We start from the raw sequence: 25683 nt of genomic DNA on the forward strand, positions 1-25683 counted from the left end.
GTTGCGGAGAGGCTCGTTCCCGTTGGAATCTATGATTGGTTGAGATCAAGGGCTGTGGCCGGCGAACCGCCTCTCCGAACGCGGATTGGCCAGAGCTTGCCGTCAGTCAGCGAGAACAGACTTCCCCCTCTCCATCTGGCTCCCTGCAGGAGAAAAATTCTCGAGATTTTCCAGCAGGAGGGCCAGTGGCTGTTCTAGCTGCTTGCTCCAGAAATCAGAAACATCGGGGAAGGCAATCTTATTTTCCTACCAGGAAAGCCCCTTCCCCGCCCTCCGTTAACCTAATTAGAAAATTTCCAGGGACATTGCCATCGCGAGGTAAGAGCCTAGAGAGTGCACTTCATTTATTTCTAACAGTTTATGATATTATTTATGGGCAGGGTCACATTCCACCGCTCCCGGTCCGTGGAATGGAGAGTAAACGAAGGGTTCGTCAGGGAGGGGAGGGGAAATGTAGATTTAAATCCCCCAGTCTGACAAGCAGTGTCTGGGTTCTCTGTGCACCACGTTCTTCCCTTTGGAGGTCATGAGTAGCATGTCCCGGCTGGGCCCACTCAGGCTTCACCGCGGGCAGCAGGCGTTTCCTGCTGAGAAACCCGCGCTCGGCCTTGAACTTGACTGCAAGCTGCAGGCGCCACCCAAGCGAGTGGAGTGGGACAAGGTTGGGAGGAAGGAGAGACCATGGACTGGATGGTGGAAAGGGCGGAGGCTGCGCGTTCGCGTTTCCCTGTAGCTAAGCTCCCAGTCACCCTGCTCGAACCCCGGATTCTCGGATGCTGCAGGGGTCAGCCCCGCATCGTCGCCGCACATGCTGCGGGGGTGAGGGTGACGTGGAGACATCCAGGATCTGTGCGGGGCGAGGGTGATAGGGAGGCGGAGACCGGGCGGCGGAAGGTGCTGGGGTGAGCGCAACCATCTGCAAAGCTGCGCGGGCGGGAGGGTGTGCTTCCTGAGGTGTATCACACTGGCTACTGGCGAGCCCAGGATTCTGAACTGTCCAAGGGTGAGCGTTTCAGGAGACCAGAATAGAGCAGGATGTAGACAACTGGTTGCTGTCGATCTGAGGATGTGGGTTTTGCTTTGCCAGGAGAGGCCTTGTGGCTGGTGGTGTCTTTTTTAGCAGCCGCTTTATTGTAGATTAGAGATTTCATAGGAGGCGACAAAGACCAGACTCCGGTGAAAATAGACGGGGAATTTGGAGTCTCTAAAGCTCCACCGGCTTTTCTGAGCTTCAGACTGAAAATGAGCAGCAAGGCCTCTTCAGCCCTTTGCACCCATCCTCCTCCAGTGCGGAGGAGGAATGAGATTGTCGTCGGTTTCAGAAGGAGTGACTAAAGTGACAAATTATAATGACCTTGAAAAAAGAGTAGTGGTGTCGTGGTATTAGAGGAGAAGAGCAGATGCACCACTGGGTAATAAAACAGTTACAATTTTTGAGTAGTGAGTACTAATTTTTTTTCTTGCAACCTTAGTCACTTTCTATTGACGATCAACACAGGCACCTCCCTTGACTGGAATCTTAAAGAATAGGAAAGACGAGAGGAGAGGTGCTGTTGATGTAGTATAGAATATAAAGGAAAATTCTTAAATGAAGTGTAAAGGTACAGGTTTGGAATGTGGTCTGTGAGTTGTATCCACATTAACTAAGATGTTTTAAAAGATATATGGAATTAGAACATTGAATACTTTTCACTACTCCCACGTTCTTTCCTCTATTCACACATCCAAACATGTTAACATCAAACCTAAGGGGAATCCTTTGTGGTTTTTTGTTGTTGTTGTTGTTTCCCTCATGTAGACTATTACAGTTTCTTTTCCTTTCTCCTAGCAGAGTACTGATAAAGAAGGTATTGGAGTCCACATTTTCTGAAATACTTTCTGGAAGTTTCCATACCATTTGAATGTATTGGGTGGCAGTGGTTGTCTTTAAAAAAGTAGACAAAAGAAATACTGGCTTTGAGAATGCTAAAATTACCTTGTGTTTCATTTGTGGAAGTTACTGATGTAAAGATACCTGAATGCTGCTTTATAATGGACAAATATGAATACTTTCTAAAATATTTTTGCTGGAGGGATAGATCTAAACACCTTTCTGTAAACTGAACCTTAGAAGACCTGAATAATTTTGGCATGTGCTTAAAGCTACAACCATAAATTGCCCTTTTGACCTGCTTTCAGCAGTCAACAGTTTAAACTGTTTAAACTCCCAAATGCACCCTCCTGCCAGAGATAGTGAATGCCTCTCTTTTTCCAAAAATAAATTTGGACAGCTCTGAGGTGTTTAAACCATTGAGGGATAATAAAATGGGAGTGAGATGAAAATGTACAATTGGCATAGCAATTTTATAGCTGTATATGTGGCTTTTCTTCACCACCTTTTATCTTTAAATCAAGTATGTACTTCAAAAGTTTACTACAAACCAAATGCATTTTTTTTTTCCTTCCTGATGCATTTCACCTGAGATTTCCTACTTTCAGGGTGTGGGTTTTCAGCAGTGTGCTCATGCAGAATCTCTGTCTACTCTCGTGGTCTCACAGCGAATTTCCAACTTAACCCTCTTTACTGAGAATCCCTCCTGCTAGTGAGAATTGTTAAACCAAGTGCCAACATTTTTCACTGGGCAAAGACTTCTATGTCAGGACTTAAAAAATTTTTTTTTTAATGTTTATTCAATGAGAGAGACAGAGTGTGAGCAAGAGAGGGGCAGTGAGAGAAGAAGACATAGAATCTGAAGCAGGCTCCAGGCTCTGAGCTGTCAGCACAGAGCCCAACGTGGGGTTCAAACCCATGAACTGGGAGATCATGACCTGAGCCAAAGTCGGATGCTTAACTGATTGAGCAACCCAGTCGCCCCCGTATGTCAGGACTTTAAAGTATCAGATTAAGCCATTAAAGCATTAAAGAGGAAGATGGAGAAGTCTCGGTCACAAAAGTCAATGTGAAAATGATGAAAACAGAAAACTTTTTGGCATTTCTTTATTGACAATATGTAGACTATATTGGGTTTCTGTGTGTGTGCATACTCACACTCTTAAAAAATTTATGTGATTAAAGTAAATTTGTGGGTCATGCATTTTTGTTTTGATTGGGAAATAAAAAGGAATTATGGCAAAGTTTGGTCTAGAAGGAAGATTATCCATTTTCTTTTTCCTTTTGGTATATGACTATCAATATAGTTCAGGTTGCTGATATGTATAACCTGTTCTGTCACTAGAATTCCAGTCAAGTTCTTTATTTTCTTGCTTAGCATAGTTTTTACATTTTATTTTGGCTAGTAGAATATGATGTGTGGGTAATGTGTTCTTGTGCTCTTTAACTTTTGCTCTGACATTTTTGTCTTTAGATGGCTTTCAAGCAGAATTACTTCTGCCCTTTGACTCTTTTGGATGACTTTTACTTTCAAAGCTTGAATATGAATGTTAAAATGGTTTATAAAAATATAAGCTAGTCCTGACTTCTGACTGAGAGATTGACATAAAGGATTCCTGAAAAACTTTTTTAGTTTGCAGAATGATAAATGCATGCGAATTTATAATTGTTGAGCTGACAAATAATAAAAATATCTCTTAGGTGTTTGTCAGTTCTCCATTCTTTTTGTTATGAAGAACACTGATGCCTTTTTTTTTTTTTTTCAGATTTTGGGTTTGTTTGTTTTTTTTCACATCATAAATTATACTCTTTTGTCTGCTAGTGAAGGTGTAGTCATTTCCATGGGCATCTGGGGAACTGGGGGCAGCTAATGGCTGATTACTTTTTGAATTTCTGGAGGAAACTTTTCCTGATGTGCTGGTTTAATTCAAAATCATTATTTAGCTTGGGAACACAGGTCTTCTTTGAATTGTTTCCCAAGGAATATAGAGATTAAATGATTTAGTTCTATTGCATTGGAAATATGCAATGTCACCTGCTTGCATAAGTGGTGCTGACCTAGTTTTGTAAACCAGCTATATATCTGGTTCACATGTCATCGCTGCTAATAGTATTCCTTATAAAATAAATGATTTCTTATGACTATTCTGCTTACTTTCTGAGATGATTGTGCAAAGAATAAATGAGGAAGGAGGCCAGGTTGATGATTGATTTTAGTCCATGCAGGCTTAAAGAAACTGCCCAACTTGCATTTTACTTCACTCTTAAGTGTTTCTAGTTGATATTTGTTTCCTGCTAAAATGCAGCTCTGTTTTATTTTTTGAGTTTTGGAGGAGAGAGAGAGAAGAAAGACAAGAGCAACCTAGAAAAGCTGTAAAAAAATTTATTCAGTATTTGTTTCTAAATCTAGAACTCTTGTTTAAAGTAGGTGAACAACTACAAAATAGCCCAAGGCCAAATATGGCACGCATGATTTCAGATTGAAGCCAAAAGAATAGTACTTTGCTTATACAAAAATAGACTCCTTATATTGTGCACCTGGAACTAATATAATGTTGTGTTGTCAGTTATACCTCAGTTTGAAAGAAAAAAGAATAGTACTTCACTAATTTCTGGTGCACTCTTCAAATGTGAATGGTTTCTAATACATTTTTATTAAAATTTTTATTTTAAAAGTTTATTTTTTAAAAGGTTTATTTTTTTCTATATGGTATAAAGCTGCTCTGTGAGTTATCTCTATCAGTAATCAGTACTTAGTTCTCTAGCGTAGATGGTAATACAGCCTGAAATTTCTTCACCAGTCATTATCTTTATAAACACTTCTTTTTGGTAATATAATGTGTTGTTTCTCTTTGATACTTAATAACCAGAGATACTATGTCTATTCCACCCCTAATATTGTCATAAAAAAGTGAGTTTTGGTCTTTTGTACTAAAAGATATTAACTAAAAGGCCAAGAAGGAATGGTCTCCTAAGTCTTTCATGATACATTAATTCTTTGGGAGGCCATCTTTATTCTAAATTCTGTGGAGGCAGGGCTCATATATTGTTCACTGGGCCCTAGATATCAAGGGCGCTCTTTGGAAACTCATACTTTCCTTCTACTGTTTTATTTAATGAAAAGAGTAATGGCTGTTCTGATACAGAGCTAGACTGATTTCCAAAAATGTATTTGAAAATGATTGTTTGAAATCTCTAATGCATTTACTTATGGGTTCACTCAAATTGGGCTTTGTGAGTGTGTTTTTGTTTGTGCTTTTGCTGAGATACAGTTTTTCAAGTTCACTTTTTATTGTGAAATAATTCAAACATACAACTGAGAATAGTATAATACCTGTATACCCTGCACCAGCATTATAAAATCTTTTCAAGTTGGTTTCTAATACGTAAAGGAACAGAACAAAGTACTGTGGAGTTGAATTCTTACTTAGGACCTTATTTGTATGGAAAACTGCCAGAAACACTGCCCTTCCTTCAGGAGTGTAGGAATTCCCCCTGACAACACCCAGGGGAGGCCTTTGGATTCAACTTTGGGACAGAGTCCAGAAATGGGGTGCAGAGTAATAGTTTCAAAGAAACATAGGCTAGTGTCAGGTGCTGTCTCCTGCTGCAGCAGTCGGCAGGCGGTACTTGGAAGGGCTGGGCTGCTGGGCTTGTAGAGAGGAAACCTGCAGCTGTAGTGTAAATGCATAAATCAGTTGCTTTTAAGTCACAAACGTGGTTCCCTTCAGTCCCAGCGATCACACACATCAGAAATGGCTTATCCTGGAGCCTCTGGGAGTGTTTGCATGAACCATTCTACATTAACCATAGTAATAAAGTATGTGAAATTTAGTAAGTTGACAAATCTTCAAAGAAAATGGAATTTAGATCCTAAGTTGTGTCTTTGCTAAAACTTGGGCATTCTGAGTACAGAGCTGTCATAACTATTCTATTAACCAGTTACTTTTCTTATTTCTTTCCCCCTTAAGAGACTTTGTTGTTGTTAACATTTGCCCCTACCTTTTCTTCAGAGCAATGGAGTTAATGAAGGAAGACTATTCACTCACACCCGTGTTCTATATTGTTGCTACTCAAAGTATGGGCCTGCTGGGTCAGCAGTTTACTGTCTTGAAATGCAGAATCTCAGGCTCCGCCCTGGACAGACTAAATCAGAATCTGCATTTTATTTACTTTTTTTTAAGTTTATATATTTGTGTGCGGCTGTGCACAAGTGGGGGAGGGGCAGAGAGAGAGAGGGAGAAAGAGAGAATCCCGAGCAGGCTCCATGCGGTCAGTACAGAGCCCTATGTGGGGCTCAAACACCCAAAAAGGTGAGATCACGGCTGGAGCCAAAGTCAAGAGTCGGACTGGTAACTGACTGAGCCACCCAGGCACCCCAGAACCTGCATTTGAACAAGTTCCCCAGGTGACTGTAGGTTAAAGTTTGAGAAACAGGTTCTATATGATATATATACATTGGCACATTTTAATAGAATTTAAACACTGTGAAAGGGGTAGGCAAATCAGTTCGTTTTTGATCTGCTATTCTTAGGAGCAGGCTGTTAGGTGCCATATTCTTTATGGCCTTACATGTTGGTAATATCCAATGATATATCAGTTATATATGAAGTTACTGATGGAGTCTCTGTCTCTCTATTGCATCTCTCTCTCTCTCTCTCTCTCTCTCTCTCTCTCTGTGTCCTCAGTCGCATCATTTTTCTTGAAGACATTCCATTATTGTTCTACCGACCTTTCCCTCATTCCCGAGTCCTCTGGAGTTGAGTTATGTCAACAGCTGCCTTAATTACTTTTGTCAGAAGTGGCGGGAACCACGTGAGGAGGAGAGTGCTGCTGAGCTCCCGCCTTCTGCAGGACGACCGGCGGGTGACGCCCACATGCCACAGCTCCACTTCAGAGCCTAGGTGTTCGCGGTTTGACCCAGATGGCAGTGGGCGTCCAGCCACCTGGGACAATTTTGGGATCTGGGATAACCGTATTGATGAGCCGATTCTGCTGCCGCCCAGCATTAAGTATGGCAAGCCGATTCCCAAAATCAGCTTGGAAAATGTAGGCTGCGCCTCGCATATTGGCAGGCGGAAAGAGAACGAAGACCGGTTTGACAGCGCTCAGCTGACCGATGAGGTCCTGTACTTTGCCGTGTACGATGGACACGGAGGACCTGCCGCCGCTGATTTCTGTCACACCCACATGGAGAAATGCATCATGTACGTACAATGACTCAATTCTTCACTTTGCAGTTTGCTTTGTACTTCATGTTTAAACTTTAAGCTTTTGGCTGAAACATTCACTATTAACCTAGTTATTTGAGTGGTTCCATTGTGTTGTTTTAAGAACAAACAGTAGCTTAAGCATGCCACTTATTACTGATGGTTGATGGCTATTACCATTTCGGCAGTGTATGTTTCTTTTTTTTAAGTTTATTTATTTTTGAGAGAGAGAGAGGCCCGAAGAGAGGGGGACAGGGGATCGGAGGCAGCCTCCACACTGACAGCAGAGAGCCCAATGGGGGGCTTGAACTCATGGACCGTGAGATCATGACCTGAGCTGAAGTCGGATGCTTAAACTGAGCCCCCCAGGTGCCCCTAGGCAATGTATGTTTTAACAACTCCTCTGGTGAGGCCATTGACCAGAATCAACAGCCCTTGATTTATGATCATTTCAAGTGAGTTAGCATAAAGTACATGATCTCATGTGCCATGAGAAGCACTTAACTCCTACCAGTGCATGGCATATAGTACTTCAATAAATGGTAATTATTCTTGCAAATGGTATGAAAGCTTTGAATATTTGTTAAGAATAGCTTTAAATGATTGGCATTAGTATGAGGAAAATGCATTTAACGAGGCTGTTTTGGAGGTCTTTAAATAGTTTATTTATTGCAGTTATTATTAATGTATTTTAAGGGATCACACTACTGCTTGAATTAAAAGGGGGAGAACATGTGACTATTTCTTGTCTTCCTGTGTTTAGTTATTCATGCTGCTCATCAGTTGATTTATTCATATGTTGAACTCCGTGGCTTAATTTAATATGAAAGAACTCTTGACCTCTCAGGGTTGTGGATAGAGAGGATTAGATTAATCTTTTAAGGATTAAGACTTGGACTTACATTTTACCGTTCTTAAAGGCTTATGTCTGTGCTTAGTTATTTCCTAATTTGATTTGTTAATCTGTGGATTTTAAGAGTCCATCTGAAAGGTGAACCATGAAGGTCCCTTATGTGGAATAATAGCTAGTCAGCTAGCTAGAGGAAGAAGAGAAAGCTATTAAAAAATGATTCTTGGGGCGCCTGGGTGGCGCAGTCGGTTAAGCGTCCGACTTCAGCCAGGTCACGATCTCGCGGTCCGTGAGTTCAAGCCCCGCGTCAGGCTCTGGGCTGATGGCTCAGAGCCTGGAGCCTGTTTCCGATTCTGTGTCTCCCTCTCTCTCTGCCCCTCCCCCGTTCATGCTCTGTCTCTCTCTGTCCCAAAAATAAATAAACGTTGAAAAAAAAAAAAATTAAAAAAAAAAAAAAATGATTCTTTGGGACTCTTTTTTTCTCCCCACCAAGGGATTTGCTTCCTAAGGAGAAGAACTTGGAAACTGTGTTGACCTTGGCTTTTCTAGAAATAGATAAAGCCTTTGCAAGGCATGCCCACCTGTCTGCTGATGGTAAGTAAAACAATCACATTCTGTAGGGGCCTGGGGAATATCTAGTACAGAGGAAACAACTTAAGCCCTTTAGGGGTGGGAATTTTAATGTAAATTTATTTGTAAGGATGCTTATGTTGAAAGTGATTTTATATAAGGGATAAATTTAAATGCTGTTTGGAATCCAAGGTAATGTTAGCACCTCACTTTTAAATGAAGTATATTGGAGACATTTTCAAAAATTGAAGCTCTAAAATGGTTCTGATATTGAATTTAAATTTTTAAAAGATTTAAGATTTTTAAAATTTGCTCTTTTTATGGATAAAAGGTCCATACTATGAGAGGGTTTACTGTTTTTGTTTTTTTAGATGAATCTGATGAGCAAGTACTGAAATACACTATTGGGTAGTCTTGTTTAGCCAGGTAGAAGATAAGAAAAAATTACTAACTGGTCCTAAATAAGAAAAGACAATGGCTAATATGCACTACTTTCTTTAATTAGAAGAAAGATCTGTGTTCTCCCACTTTTTTATTTTAATGCTTATTCATTTTTTGAGAGAGAGAGAGAAACAGAACATGAGCAGGGAGGGGCAGAGAGAGAGGAGACACAGAATCTGAAGCAGGCTTCAGGTTCTGAGCTGTCAGCACAAAGCTGGACACAGGGCTCGAACTCACGAACTGCAAGACTATGACCTGAGCCAAAGTCAGATGCTTAGCCAACTGAGCCACCCAGGTGCCCCTCTCCCACTTCTGAAAAAGCCTGCTCTTGCAGCTTTGTGGTAAATAGTGATATTTTTGTTTTTATTTGTTAAACACAAGGGCATGTCAGCTCAATTTAAAGTTTGTGTGCTATCCTTAAATTTGGAAAGTAAAATGTTTCTGATTTTGACTAAATTTATCAAAAGCATTCAGAAAAATGTAGCTAGTGTTTTCTAGTTAGCTGGCCCTAAAATCTTTTGCTCATAAAGATAATCTTGAAAACTTCTGCAGTGATCATGTAAATGTACACATACAGACCTCATAACTGATTTGAAAGCGAATCATGCAATATTAATCAGTGTTTGGTTCATCTTTTTATTTAAAGGAAGTCAAAGCATCACAGAAAATAACATTTCACAATTTTCAGTGAGAGAGCATAGGGATGGAAATTCTCCTCAAATTGCAGATAAGGCCAGTTGCAGAGTGAGGGCTGGGATTTTCCTGGCACCCACAGTGGCCTCTCTCATGGGCATGTTTATTGATAAAGCATACAGAAGATGACTAGGATGGCTCTATTTGCCATCTTACGAGATTTTTCCTGCCCTTTTTTTGAGAACCTTACCATCATCGTACTTCTTGGAAAAGCATTAGATTCCACTCTCTTTGTTCAGGGATTTATTTTCTCATTGATAGATTGACTTGACTCATTTTCTCTTCTTCATGCCTTTGGACTTTTTCCCTTCCAGCTGGCTCCTTGCTTTTGAAAAGAGAGGTTGAGAGAAGGTACATTTTAGGTAGAAGATTTAGCTCTTGTCCCTGATGGATAACAACGTGTAAGAGAACATTAAAACAGTTATAGTTTTATCTTTATAACTCTGAATATTGGTGTGCCTTTGTTTCATCCATTACCAGGTTGGCTGTATCTCATACCACAATGTTTGCTGGCTGTAGTGCAAGTGGGTATCCTGGCTGTTCTGTAAACAGGTAGCCTGCTGGGCAAGGTTTTCAGAGGCAGACAAGTTTATCCTGGGAATGTGGCCCACAGTCAAAACATTAACCCTTTATGGGTGCAGTCAGCCCTTCTATGAAGGATCTAATTGACAAAGATGCTTAAAACTGATAGATTCGGTGGAAAAGATGAGAGGAGCCCTCTCATTTATTAAATAATAAATATAATTAAAGAGCATTTTGAACTTAGGGAAAGAATTTGTTTAACTTGCCTACCTTAAAAGAAACTTTCTAAAGGTGCCTTACTCATAAACAGTTGTGCAAAGAAATTAATCATAAAAATATAATTAATTTTGAATAAGAAATTTAAACTGTATTTATTTAACTGAGTTCATCCATCCTATGCTTTGAGTTAATGATCTCAGACCTTTCATAAGATATTTTAAAATTTACTTTTGTTTAATAGCCATTTATTTGTTTGCCAGTATAATGGGGCACAACAGAATGATACCTAGTGTGCTGCTAAAAGAAAGGGGTCTACTGTGACATTGTTGTTCTTAAATCTCGTTTTATATGTATTCATATAGATCACTTGGTGTGTGTGTGTGTGTGTGTGTGTTTAAATAAGTATTTTGAAAACAACTTTGAGATTTATTCGTAGTAAGTTGTCAAGGCTTTCAACCTTGCTAAAAATTGCCTTTTGATAGTTGGGGCCCGTTTTATCAAATATGTTAAAACCACTGAAAGACAGAACGCTGTAAGTTGTTTAACTTTTCAATTTGTGTATTAAAAGAACATACCTCGTTTCAGATTTCAAAGTTATTCTTTAACTTTAAAACACTTTAGTTTTGGTTTTTAGTAAGAACTGAAGCGGTACCAGTATTATAAGAGTGGATAATATTCCTTTTAGCAAAGTTATATTAGGACCCAGGGCTAGTTAAATAAAATGGTGAAGTAAGTGCAGTTTGCCCCCTCCAGTTGCTTTTACCTTTTCTATCAGCATCAGTCCCATTTCCTGTCCTTGAACCCTTCCAGTGAGCAGCTTAAAGGTAGGGACCATGGCTTACTCATTTTGAATCTCCAGTGCTCAACAAACACCCTGTACAGAATCTGGAAGGCGCTCAATGATTATTTGGACTGAACTGATCTTCATGCCTGCTCTTTCTCACCAAAGTTATGTTTTAAAGTATTTTTTAATGTTTATTCTTTTTTTTTTTTTTTTTTGACAAAGACAGAGTGTGAGGGGAAGGGGCAGAGAGAGAGGGAGATACCGAATCACAAGCAGGCTCCAGTCTCTGACCTGTCAGCACAGAGCCCAATGCAGGTCTTGAAGTCACCAACCATGAGATCGTGACCTGAGCCCAAGTCAGATGCTTAAGCAACTGAGCCATTCAGGCACCCCACTCACCAAAGTTATTATAATTTATTCTTTGATTATCCTGGAGCCGATTTAACCAAATTATTAATATAACATATATGTTTTAATGAATTATCACTCCTGGGTGGATTTGAATTTTAAGTAGGGGGAGCCTGAAAAGAGACAGGTTAAAACCTAGGAATGAATCACTAATGGTGGAATTTGGGGGTATAAATGGGAGAAGTACCCCTCAATTGTACTATATTAGCGTTCTTGAGGGGAAGTAAAAGAAATAAAGTGAACGTAAAACATTTTCCTCTTTTCAAGACTTTGGTCCAAAGCTGTCACATCTGCATAAAGTGCTTCCAATTATCCCATTAGCATTTAAAATAGTTACTATTTCGGGGCGCCTGGGTGGCTCAGTCAGTTGGGCAGCTGACTACGGCTCAGGTCATGATCTCGTAGTCTGTGAGTTCAAGCCCCGCATCGGGCTCTGTGCTGACAGCTCAGAACCTGGAGCCTGCTTCTGATTCTGTGTCTCCCTCTCTCTCTGCCCCTTCCCTGCTTGGTCTCTGTCTCTATCTCAAAAATAATAAACATTAAAAAAATTAAAAAAAAATAGTTACTATTTCAGTTTAAAGTGGGGTGGTTTGAGGAGAATAAAATCAGTGCCACCTATGAAGAAACTGCAAGAATCTTGACCTTACAAAATTGCTGGCTCTTTTTATTGATTTGTTGTTGACACATTTTGAAATCACCCTTATTTATGAAGCTAATTTCATCATCGTCTTTAAATGTTTTGTAATTCATGCCAGTTATATATATTATTACAATTAATGAAACCAGGCAGTAAATTCAAATGATATCCCATTACTCTACTGTTTATGAACAAACTATCACTTAAAACAAATGGCATGGTAGAAAACTAAGATTATATATTGTATGTCCTATAAACTCTCCCAAGGGTTTCTAGATTGCATAAGGTTTGAAAGCCGCAAAGCTCCCCAAGAGACAAATGAATCAGAAAGAGAAGTCTTGCTCTGATTTCAGAGTGTGAGATGTTGGTGATAGCATCATGAGTTCCACTGGAAACTTCCATGCTCTTCACATTATCTGATCTCTACAAAATAACCAGTGTTAGAAAGGCGGTTTTTTGACTACCCTTCTCACACTGAGGGCAGCCAAAAGGAGAAACAATAGGGACAATGTGGAAGAGATACTTACTGTGCTGTTACTGCTTCAGCTCATTACTTTGATTTTGGTGTTCGTGAGTCATACATGTCCAGAACACCCATGTTTAATAAATATTGAAAGCGTATTGGTTTATACAGATAATTGTTTACACAGTAAACAGTAATTGCCAGGGGGGTTATACTTTGAAAAGTACAGCTTTTACTCTTATGTTGCCATTCAAAATCTTGATCATTTTTCTTTTGATATGTCGACCTGCAACACCGGGGAAAAGAGAGAGCTGCAGAAATACCCATTTTATGAATTACATAAACTTATAAACATGCATTAACACTCAAGAGCCTCACTAGCCTATATTTAAACAATGAATTTTAATTAATCATTCTATTCCAAAACAATGCATCAAGCCTCATTAACAAATATGGTACTTCTTGTATCTTGGTATAGGAGGTGCTTTGATTCCTTCCTGATACAAATTTAAATCCCAGTTAATTTGGTGGTATACTGTAGTTCACATCCTCTCTAAATTGTCAGAATCAAATTATTCACTGCTATTCCCATGAATTTTCCTGTTAGTTATTGGGACCGTTCTGATATTAGCACAAAACAAATTGACAGTTTTTTTTTTTTTTTTTTTTTCAACTCAGTAAAGGTACTGATTTACTTTTCAGGACTGTTGAAGTGTGTGTGTGTATGCATGCATGTGTGTGTGTGAGAGAGAGAGAGAGAGAGAGAGAGAGAGAGAGAGAGAAAATGAGTATATAGATGTGTGACTGTGTTATACAACATATGTGTTTTGCATACATGTGTTTGTATATAGTTTTTCCTGCCTTGGGAAGCTGTAAAACTGAGAAGTTTTACTCTGATGAAAAAATAGACTCAACTACAAAATACCATCAATTTAGGTAAACTGAGTCTTGGAATCGCTGATTTGGCATCTCCTGGAATATTATATAATTTGCTAGTGAAATTTCTACCAAAATAAAAACCCTTGCCCTTATTTTGCAGCTCTTTCTCTGTCCTCCCCTGTGTTGCAGGTTTGTAATGTTTGAGCACAATTCCTGGGTGAATTTCCTATTTGCCTCTGTGCGTGTTATTTGTGGCAGAGAACTGTGCCCGGTCAGCAGCTCTAGACCTGGAGCCCGTGGACACTATATGCTGGGCTTCAGTGGAAAGAGAGATCTGCTTAATTTTGTCCCAGGTGAAGGAGTCCAGCGGTTCCTAGCCTGGACTACTGGAAGGTTCCCACATCCTCTCTGTCCCATTAGTTGAGATGACTTGCAGTAGGAAATGTCCAGTGAGTGTTAAGACCTTATTGACAGATGTCTTAGTTTCATAGTTCTGTTGTTAGGGCAAAAGTGAGACTTTTTACTTCCATGTTAAATGTTAAATGATATAAATGCTTATTTAATATTTACTTCTTAGATGCTTAGCAAGCCAGAATCAACAGTCAGTTTTGAAAACTTTCCCATAAATCTGGGATTTTGGAACTGTAAAGATGGGATGGTAAAAACTCAAGCTCTTTTATTTGTGTGTGTGTGTGTGAGAGAGAGAGAGAGAGAGAGCAGTGGAGGGACGGAAAGAGAGGGGGACAGAGGATCTGAAGGTGGCTCTGTGTGGACAGCAGACAGCCCGATGTAGGGCTCGAACTCACGAGCTGTGAGATCGTGACCTGAGCATGCTCAATCAACTGAGCCACCCACGTGCCCTTAAAATCAAGCTCTTTTAAATTCCTAGGGGGCAGAGCCATGAATTACAATAGAATCCTAAACAGCTAAACTTGGAAGTTTTTATTTATGAAATTTTAACTCTTTTGATGTAACTAATTAAAAACCACTTTTTAAAACAGCTGCTGCTGACCATTTAGACAAAGGAGAGGAATACTAAGTTCCCTGGACAGGTAGCATCTAAGTAAATGCCTGTGTTCTCTTCCTGGCTCTTCCCATCATTGGAAAAAAATCACAGTAGTGAAACTGTGAAGATTCCATCACATAATGTTTTCGGAAACTCAAAAGTTAACTTTTATAATGTAAACATCACTGATACTTATGCTAAGACATTTATGTTATACAGTGACAAATATGTAATATGTTTTAGCATTGCAGAGATATTACCTTGCACAACAGTTCCAAAATCAAAAGATAAATGGGAAGATAGTGCAACTATAAATGCTATTTCTCGAGAAAGTAGATTGAGCATGGATATAAAAGATTAAGTAGGGTTTATTAATGTTTTTTCCATTTTACTTCTCTGATTAAAGCAGGCATTTTAATATACCAATTGGAATAAATATATATGTATATAAGTATATATATCCTTCGAAAATGCATTACTGATGAAATTTTTTAAATTGTCTTTTTGAAAAAAAAAATTGGTAAGATTGAGCCTTATTCAGTCAAATCAGTAGCACTTCATTTTTCCTAAACCTACTTTTGTAGAAGACATCTTTGGATGATCACCTGAGTATTTTATGTAGATGCTTTAAAGAATTAACCATGTTATTGAAGATAATACCTGCTTTAAATAAGTTGTCTTTTTCAGTTTCTTCCAGTTTGCTTTACTTTTTAGCCCTTAATTTCACTTTTCCCTTATTCTCACTTTTGGCAAGGCTCAATGCACCTTCAAAATTTGTAACAAATGATAAAGAAAGTAGGGCAGACACTGTTCGAATAAATCAAAGAAAGATGCAAAAATGCAGTTTGGACTGGATGAAGGAAACAATGACGACCTCAGGCCAAGTAACATTTAATTTTGATTTTGGTCAGGGAAAATTAAATGTGAACTCCAAGGAAGCATATGGGAAGCTAGAATGAACTTCATTCTCCACCCTCCCATACTTTCCTAATATAATGATGGCTGTAACTTTGTTTCATGTGTGGGAAGGACAAAGATAAGTAGAAAAGAATGTGAACCTTTAACTGTTTTAGGATTTTTTGGTGAACATTTATAACATTAGAACCATTGTAAAAGGAAAGAATATAAAATACAGCACTTTAAGAGCAGATGGTATGCCCTTGGCATTCTTGCTTAGCTTATTAACCGGTAATACTTTCACAAGATAGGAGTAAGAAATGGAAGAGAAAATCTTCTGAGTGCATAGATTATAGAAAAGTCAGCTTGCCTGAATGGGCTCATACCTAAAAGTCATCCTGCTGTATTAACCAGTCTCATTAAAATACTATTAATCCTGACAGCTGACGTAGACACAGGCTGTCATAATTATATGTTCAAGTCAGTTTTACTTTATATAGAGGCCATTTGGAGACAGTGATGCACTTTTTACCAAATTAGGTTAGCAACTTTTTCTGTTTGCATGGAGCCTTGTTACTGAATTAAATACTTCTTTCTCTGCATGCTCTTACTTACATAGTTCATTTGCATTTTATTTGCATACCTCTAGTTAAGTTAGAATGATACATTTCAGTGTTAGTTTAACATGCCTGTGTTTTATTTTGTAATAAAAATTCCATATCCAATCATTTGACTGTCACTGACTTACCCTCTTTTTAATACTGTTTGCAGCAACCCTTCTGACCTCTGGGACTACTGCAACGGTAGCCCTGTTGAGAGATGGTATTGAGCTGGTTGTAGCCAGTGTTGGGGACAGCAGGGCTATTTTGTGTAGAAAAGGAAAATCGATGAAGCTGACCATTGACCATACTCCAGAAAGAAAAGATGAAAAAGAAAGGTACCATCTCCACTGATCATTCTGTGAAGATCATATTTATATAGTTCAAGATAGAAATGTAACCTCGAATTTTAAACTGATTTCATCTTAAGTTTAACCATGACTTCGTTCCTGGGGTATCATGTCATAGCCTTTTTTTTTCTTGGACCAGGATCAAGAAATGTGGTGGCTTTGTGGCTTGGAATAGTTTGGGACAGCCTCATGTGAATGGCAGACTTGCAATGACAAGGAGTCTTGGAGATTTGGATCTTAAAACCAGCGGTGTGATAGCAGAACCAGAAACAAAGAGGGTCAAGGTAACAAAGAACCTGCAAACATTTGCTACATATGCAAAGAATGGATGCAGGATTGTTCCCAGCTACAGGCTTTCTTAGAAAGAAAGCCATAGTCATGTGGCTGTTAATTGCAGCCACATGACTTTTTTTTTTTTTAACTTATTCATTTATTTTGAGAGAGAGAGAGAGAGCAAGTGTGTGTGGGGAGGAGGGGCAGAGAGAGAGGGAGAGAGAGAATCCCAAGCAGGCTCAGTGCTGTGCTGTCAGCTCAGAACCACAGCTAGGGCTCCATCTCACAAACCATGAGATCGTGACCTGAGCTGAAATCAAGAGTCAGACACTTAATCAGTTGAGCCACCAGGTGCCCGCTGACCAACATGACTTTTGTTTTATCTTAATTTATTTTAATTTATTTATTTATTCTTAATTGTTTTAATGTTTGTTTGTTTATTTATTTATTTATTTATTTATTTTATTTTTAACATTTATTTATTTTTGAGACAGAGAGAGAGCATGAACAGGGGAGGGTCAGAGAAAGAGGGAGACACAGAATCTGAAACAGGCTCCAGGCTCTGAGCTGTCAGCATAGAGCCTGACGCGGGGCTCGAACCCACGGACCGTGAGATCATGACCTGAACTGAAGTCGGACGCTTAACTGACTGAGCCACCCAGGCGCCCCAATGTTTATTTATTTTTGAGAGAAAGAGAGAGAGAGAGAGAGACAGAGCATGAGCAGGGGAGGGGCAGAGAGACAGAGACACAGAATCTGAAGCAGGATTGTCATGCTGTCAGCACAGAACCCAATGTGGGGCCCAATCTTATGAACCGCCAGATCATGACCTGAGCCGAAGTCGGAGGCTTAACCAACTGAGCCACCAGGCACCCCCCCTCCCCCAACATGGCTTTTAAAAGGAGCAGTTTATGGAAGGATAGATGAGATGAACTTTTCAAATAAAATAAGATACTGGCCTACTGTACGATGAAGTGAGGTTTGGTTTTGCTTCACTCTGCACTGGAATTCACCTGGTAGAATGGCTCTACTGCCCTTCCTCCCCTACACGTGATCATCCAGTCACCACCACTTGGAATGTGACCCTCACTTCCCTTTTCCACCAAACGAAATAATCGCCCCACCTCTGTTTCTCTGACATCTTTTGTATGCTACTAATCAGTGCCTCCATTACACTACACTTCCCCTAACACACCCAGTTGTGAGCTGACACTTCCCTCTCTGCATGTGCTAGTACCTAGCACAGGATAGTGTAGGCTCCCAATAATGGCAGCGAATGATTGTTAATTGAATGATTCCTTGTCTTCTAGTTAGTTCACTTGTATTCATTTTGTCAAACAGATACTTACATAGGGTTTACTCTGTGCCAGGCTCTGTTCAGGATAGCTACCCCACCCCATTTTACAGAGAAAACAACTCTAGAGCATGGGTGAATTTACCTGTGTTTGCCCGGCCAAAAAGTAGAGGCAGATTTCAAATCCAGGGAGCCTGGCTCCAGAGATAGTGCTCCCAACGATTACAATGTGCTGTCTCTCATCGTTTGGCTATCTAGCTTCTTCCTTTGTGGTGATACTAAGTAAACGTTAGGTTTGTCCCTGGTGGTTGATGCTAAATGTTGCTAATTTTGTCCAAATTATAGGCCTTTCATTTTCACTGTGAAGCTTTTTTTAAAAAATGTTTATTTTTTGGACAGAGAAAGAGCGCCTGAGCAAGGGAGGGACAGAGAGAGAGGGAGACAGAGAGTCCCAAGCAGACTCTGCGCTGTTGGCGCAGAGCGTGATGCGGGGCTTGAACGGCCCCCCAGGCGTGAGATCATGACCTGCACCCAAACCAAGAGTCGGATGCTTAACCAGCTGAGCCATCCAGGCGCCCCTTCGCCTGGATGTGAAGCTTTTAAACACAGATGACCACTCAGCAAACAAAAAAAATTTGTGTGGATTTTGAAGGTTATTCAAAGACTGAGTCTATGCATTTGGTTCTGATTGCAGCTCCATCACGCTGATGACAGCTTCCTGGTCCTCACTACAGATGGAATTAACTTCATGGTGAACAGTCAAGAGATTTGTGACTTTGTCAATCAGTGCCATGATCCCAACGAAGCAGCCCATGCAGTGATTGAACAGGTGACACAGCAAAGCTTCTGCTAGAAAGTCCCAATTGTGGGTGGTGGGGGAGAGGAGGAGAGAACAACCCAGATGCAGGTCTTGGTGCAGCCTGGAGGGGCTGCCACAGGCTTGAGATTTCTTTGAAATTTCGTGTTTTAGCCTGAGTATTACAATGAATGTTACACTTGACTCCATAATATTTCCAATTTAAATTTTTTTTTACAATTCTCCCAAATAGTTAAGTAAAACTAGTATGTCAAGGAATGTGCTATGTTTATTTTTTGGATTTGTACACATCTGGAAAAGATAGTAATAGCAGCAGTAAATTATTATAATAGTTAATAGTAATATCAGTATGTGTCAGACACTCTTCTGTTCATACATATTTAACTCATGCAATCTTCACAGTAACCTTCTGAGGCTAGACCTAGTATTATCCCTTATATCACAGATGAGGAAAACTGAGGCACAGAAGCTGAGAAGTTAAGTAACTTATTCAAGATCACAAAACCATCAAGTTGTGGAACTGGGCTTCAAACCCAGCCAGTTAAGCTTCTGAATTCAACCACTGGACCAAACTAAACTGTTCCAAATAAATATCCAGTATAAGAACACTATAGCATAGGCAACTTCTGGTTTTTAAAAATGGGTGTGTGAAAAAAAAAAAAATTAAAAAGGTATATGGATAGGTTATGTGTTAGTGTGTCAGAGCTAAAACTGGGAATATCCAGTAATACCCAATGAAGAAAATGCAAAATTTCCATGTGCTGTTTAATATTCTGCTTGGATCAATAGCTCTTTTAAGTTATAGCCATTGCTTAATCATTAGAGATATGCTTTAATTTAACAGCTATTTTTTACATTTCCCAATTCTTACATTTGCAACCAGGAAGGCATATTTAGCCCAAACTTTTATGTGCTAATATTTGTAATTAAGACATGAAACCTTACTTAAAAATACCTTACTTTTATTTGCATGAAAATAGACGGGTAAGCATGAATTATTCTCTTGGTTACTATGTGTGTTCATGAGATTAAAGAAATGGGCCCAATTCCATGGATGATCACTTCTCTCCTAATTTCACCTACCTGTTTTGAGATACATGTGTTCTCATTCACATAGGTAGTGATATTTTAATGACTCCGTGGTATTCCACTATATTTGTGTGCCATAATTCATTTACTAGTTCCCCTAATCAGCAAATTTAGTTTATGTTCACTTTTCCATCTTATGGGGGGGGGGTGGGGAAGCACCGTATAAACCTTATTGTATCTCTGTGCATATCTGCTTCCTTCATGTATTATTTTCTCAGGTGAAGTTCTTAAAATTGCTAGGCAAAAAGAATACAATGTATTCTAAAGCTTTTTTTTTAAGTTTATTTATTTATTTTGAGAGGGAGAGGGGCAGAGAAAGATGGAGACGGGGAGAGAAAGAACCCCAAGCAGACTCCACAGCAGTGAAGAGCCTGACTTGGGGCTCAAACCCACAAACCGTGAGATCATGACCTGAGTCGAAATCAGGAATCGAATGCTTAACCCACCGAGCCACCCCGGCGCTCCATCTAAAACTTTTACTAAGTTTGCCAAATTGCCCTCCAGAAATGATATTCCAATTTATACTTTTCTCTAGCATGTTTATAAAGTTTGTTTCTCCAAATTCTTGTCATAGTTTTTTGCCAATTTGATAGGTAAAAAAAAAAATCAAATTTTAATGTTTTTGGTTTGCATCTTTTTTCTTTGTTAGTGAAACTAACCATTTGCACAGGTTTGTTAGCCATTGTATTTCTTGTCTGTGGATAGCTGTTTTCCATTCTTTTATAGACATGTTTGTCTTTGTCATCGTTATTCTAAAAACCTCCTATATGTTAAGTATATATATTTTTGTCTTTCAATTTGTTTGTAAAACTTTTTTATATTTTGATGCTTTTTATATCAGATATTTTTAATCAACCCTTTCCTTAACAGTTTTGGCCTCAGGCTGTGAATTCTTTTAAAATACATTTGCTGTTGAATATAATCCCAAGCACTTCTTACAATGCTGACTATGTCATTTCCTGTTTGAATTAGTCCCTAAAATTGATTTATAATTCTCCTACTGTAGGAAAATTTAGTTTATGCCACTTTTCCATTTTGTAGGGAGCATAATAAACTTTATTGTCATTATATCTTATACACATCCATTTCCTTAGGGTATTAATTTTTAGGCTAAATTCCTAGAAGCAGAATTGCCAGGTAAAAGCTAACACTGAATTCTTACCTTGTATTAGTCTTTGTGCTAAATGTTTTATATTTTTCTTCAAGAGCTGTATATCTTGTACCTTAGTCCTTTTGGTATTTCTGTTGCTAAAATTGCTACAGTGGGATATAGTTAATATGGTTGTTTGGGGGGGGCAGGGATCATCTGTTATTTTATGTGCAATCTAATAAACTGTGTGGACCTTGATACATGTTGAATGAATCATAAACCATTGTGAAGTATCTGGGTTAGTAACCGCATTTTTAAAAAATTTAACAGAGAGAGAGAAACAGCAGGGGAGGGGTAGAGAGATCCGAAGCAGGCTTTGCACTGACAGCATGGAGCCTGATGCAAGGCTTGAACTCACGAACTGTGAGAGCATGACCTGAGCCAAAGTCAGATGAGTAACCAACTGAGCCACCAGGCGCCCCAGTAACTGTATTTTGAATGAGTTTATAGCCTTCTAGAGGAACAATTATTTCTCTTTGTACAGACTCTGATTTCCTGTGTTTTTCTCTTCCTTCCTGCCAAACCTTGCAGGCAATACAGTTTGGTACTGAAGATAACAGTACTGCAGTAGTAGTGCCTTTTGGTGCCTGGGGGAAATACAAGAGCTCTAAAATCAACTTCTCATTCAGCAGAAGCTTTGCCTCCAGTGGACGATGGGCGTGACTGCTTGCTGGGACTTTGAATTTCTGTGAAACAGTTTTTCACTGAGTATGTCGAGAAACTTACTAGATCAAACAAGTCAGCTGTGCCTGGATGCCTCTGTGACTCACTAGATCAGTACACAAGTCAGTGTAAACTAAGTAACCATTTACGTAGTAGTTTTTCATTAATAACTCATATTTATGTTCAACTGTACGTACTCAGTATAAATATATGTGTAATTCAACTGTGGTGAATCTTTAAGTTGAGTGAGCAAATGAAAAGTGGTTCTGACGCACTTGCTGAATGTTAAATTTCTAATTTTTAAAACTCTTAGGCAGCTACGAGTTTCATCTGATCATTTCTGTTCTTTCTTCATTTGAACAGATTCTTGCCTTCAAGTTCTTCAAAACTAGTAGATATTTTGACGGCTCTGCAATGTGTTAGCTGCAAGTGTTTATTTTCAATAGTTCTACCAAGGAGTAAGTGTGAAAACAGAGTTCTGTGTGACTATATTTTGTATTCTGGACCACTTACTGGTAAATTTCACAATGCAAAAGACATTAATTCAGATAATATGGCGCTGCTAAATTGTATGCATATTTACAACAGTGCAGTTATGAATGTCAGCTGTGTCACTTGGTCTTCCCCCTTCCCCCCCAATCCACTTCATTGCCTCTTTTTCTGTAGCTAAGAATGGTATATAGATACATAGACTACTTCTTTATATCAGAAGAGTATGCACAGGCCGAATCTTTTGGTCAAAGCCATACAAACTTAAATACTGATGGTATCCAGTATTTTGTATGAAGTTTCCATTTGTTATCTTTAACTCTGTGTTTTGTGTTTTATATGTAGTATGTTTATATCACCTTTTGTATAGAATAAGCAAGTTGGATAATTTGTCAGTAAAAATAATACCACATTGTCTGATAATATGAGAGAGATAGCGTAAGGTTTATGTCTCCTTTTTGCTTCTTTCTAAGATTCAAAGCAAAGAATAAATCTAAAACGTTAAAGCATTCTATATTTCAGCTTGCTAATGTAATTTAGGAATGTAAAACTCTACTTTATATCTGCATGTAAGTTTGCTGTTAAAATGTGAATCTCTACATGCGTGTTTGAAATTATATCTGCAGTTTATTTTGCAGACAATGTAAGTTTGTTATATGTGTGGGGGTATGTACATATGTAAATTTTGGAGTAATAGAGATAAAGGGAACAATCCTGCATAGCTCCTTCACCAGTGAGATTTAAATTATTAATATGTTTATCGCAAGGGCTCTTGACAGACAGAGGACAGCTTTATAGTGGAGAACAAATGGTTATTGGCAGGTGAAGAAATAGATTGAAAATGGCAGAGATATTTTATGGCAGGTAAATTATTCAGAAAACACAGAAGCAGACTAGCATGTTGAAGCTACATTGCTCTAGGTAATGTGCAAATAAAATAATAGGATGTGAGAAAAATGCTGAGTGTTAAGAATGGCGTGGAGTTTTGTTGTAGAAACCAACAACAAAAAAAGAAACCAAGAAGGTCAAGTTGATACAGTCTATTCCTTCCACTTTGGGTTTTCATGGTTGAGTTTTTTTTCTGTCTTTATGTTTTATTTAAAGGTTTGTTAGAAGGAAGAGGGCCCAATATAAATATTCACATCTTCTCACCTTTTTGGGAATGGAAGAAAATAAATCTTGAGTTTTCCTGCATATATTAATCAGGAATTTTCTTTTGATAAAAAAGGTGACAAAGAAATATTTGAATTTTTTTTTTATTTTCAAGGAAGCTTAGTGAAAAGTAAAGAACATTACAGGAAAGAAAACAGTCTTCTGTTCATTGTCTGGGAAGTGAGGAACCAAAAGTAGGCTAAGAAAGCTGGAAAACTTTCTTGTTCTTGCTGAGTTAGGTCCCGGAACCTAAATGTAGAAGCGTCATTTAGTAGTATGGAGAACTTATGAAGTAACAAGCAGACGAAAACTCTAAAGCACAAAATGACATTCTGAAAATGTAGGTTTCATTTCTGATTTGAATTCTTCACATTACTATTCCTCTCTTTTACTTTAAAAACTGAGAGTGGGAGTGATGTCGTCAAGCTCAGAAGTCACTGATTCACTGAGGTGGATTGCCAGGTTTACAAAGACAAATTTGTAGGGCTGTGTCGGCCTTGGTCTGGGGTGGGTGTTGCTCTGCTTTACCCAAAAAGCAGAAATCGGTCAACTTTTCTTAAGCATAAAAACATATTGATGTTTGTTTTTCAAGCCACAATGTTAAAGTATCATTTGTAGATTATTATAATCCACAAAAGATAATAAGCTTACATGTTTTCAGCTTCTAGGCCTATTACAAGGAATTATGCAAACAGTAGTGAAAAAAAAGAACTGTTCTAAATATAGTCTTTTAGTTATAACTGTGAATTTGCTATGTGGTTATTAACATGTGGGTATAGGTATAATGCAGATTATATTAATGTAATTAAATTTAAATCCATTGTAATTTATGTTTGCCTTTCATTTATGTGTAGTACATAAATCATCTTTATAAAACGTGTTGCCAAACTATTTGCCAACATTTATTTGGCAAAATATGCTTAAAATCATTGTGATTTTTCACAAGTATAAGTTCTTAAGTACCTTGTATATTCACAAGTAAATGCAGTCCTGCTCTCTATCAACTGTTCATTTGTTGTAGATTTTTGTGTTTCTGAAGTGCTTCAAAGTCTTATGCATTTTTTTCTGAAAAAAATTAGTTTTGAAGGGATCAGTTTAGAATCTCTGTACTCTACTATGTGAACTTTTCTCAAGTTCCAAAATAAAAAAAAAATTACTTGCATTGATGAATTATTAGCACATAATCTAAATAGAAATTATGTTTTCAAAGTGGAATTTGATTCTTTTTTGTCTAAGAATCCTGGCAGAGAATGATTAGGCCTATGTGAACTCCTCAATATCAGAAAGGACATTTAGTTTCCTTTCTAAGAAAGGACAAGGATTTATTTCATGGTAATATGATAGTAAGAAAATGAGCCAAGGCAGGGTGAGGGGAAGGAATGGTTAAAGTTTAGCATCAAACAGTTAAATACAAACATGGGTTTGAATTTAGCATTTCAGTTGTTCACATACCCTTGTCTGTGGAAAGCGACATAAAATTTTGGTTGGATTACATTTTATTGTATTCATGAGATTCACTTATCTGGATGACCTCAGCAGAAATAAAATGTCATGTCTTTAGAAGCCAAATGTGATGACCTGCCTGTTGCTTTTGGCATCTGGAATGAGACTGACTGACTCTGGCAGCTCCCACTGGTTGTTAGATGGTTGAAATGGTCCAGTGATGGTCAACTGAGTGTTCCGGGCTGTGAAACCATGGAATTCTACCATGGTTCTACCACTGGATGCCAGTACAAAATTTAGCAGCTTAATGTGTTCTGAATTAATTTAATTTCTGCTGAAGTGCTCTTGTGTACATTGTTTTATAATTTAACCAAAGTGCTGCTTGGGTGTACTTTGTGCTTTTCCCAGTGAGTTGATATGATTGCTGCTTTGACCATTCTTTTAAATGTATGTATTAGAGTAATTGTGAGCAGACTTAAATCATATATCTCAGTGTTCAAAACACCATTTTAATAAAGTATATCCATTAAGCCCTTTTCAAAATCCAAGTGTGTTTATTTGGAATCCAGACGTTCCAATATTTATTATGTGCTCCTGTGACACTGATATACAAGAGTCAATGAATGGTTGGAAATTTAGTAGACAAAATGAGGATGTTTGCAAAATTAACTTGAAGAATCTTTGAAAAAGTGTATATATACATTTATTTGTTCAAATCTTTTTTATTTGATCTGAAACAAAATATGGCTTTTTAGTTCCTTCTTCCAAAATATTTGTTGGTACATCAGAGGAAAATGGTCATGATCATTTTTTAATATTTTGCATGTGGTATATTTCACTGTAGCATTTCTTTGTATTAAAAAAATAGAAATAGGTGTTTGGCAGTGATACTACAGACCTCAGCATTATGCATTT

The 25683-nt window shown here is 38.4% G+C and overlaps 1 protein-coding gene across 2 annotated transcripts; it reads left to right on the forward strand.

Annotated features, from left to right (window-relative positions):
* The first annotated feature begins 118 nt into the window (after positions 1 to 118).
* On the forward strand, positions 119 to 25311 carry PPM1K (protein phosphatase, Mg2+/Mn2+ dependent 1K). Of its 2 annotated transcripts, XM_086704606.1 has the most exons (8): positions 119 to 318; positions 6559 to 7077; positions 8424 to 8528; positions 13736 to 13899; positions 16221 to 16386; positions 16538 to 16682; positions 18660 to 18794; positions 21553 to 25311. In XM_086704606.1, the coding sequence occupies exons 2-8, from the start codon at positions 6638 to 6640 to the stop codon at positions 21682 to 21684; spliced, it is 1287 nt and encodes a 428-aa protein (XP_086560732.1). In that variant the 5' UTR covers positions 119 to 318; positions 6559 to 6637; the 3' UTR covers positions 21685 to 25311. The 2 variants fall into 2 exon arrangements, with proteins under 2 accessions (XP_086560732.1, XP_025777883.1); XM_025922098.2 differs by lacking the exon at positions 13736 to 13899 and having other exon boundaries at positions 124 to 318; positions 8424 to 8524.
* The last annotated feature ends 372 nt before the right edge of the window (positions 25312 to 25683 follow it).

This window comes from Puma concolor, chromosome B1, assembly GCF_028749965.1.
Source record: "Puma concolor isolate L17-30 chromosome B1, mPumCon1.1.hap2, whole genome shotgun sequence".
NCBI classification, from domain to species: domain Eukaryota; kingdom Metazoa; phylum Chordata; class Mammalia; order Carnivora; family Felidae; genus Puma; species Puma concolor.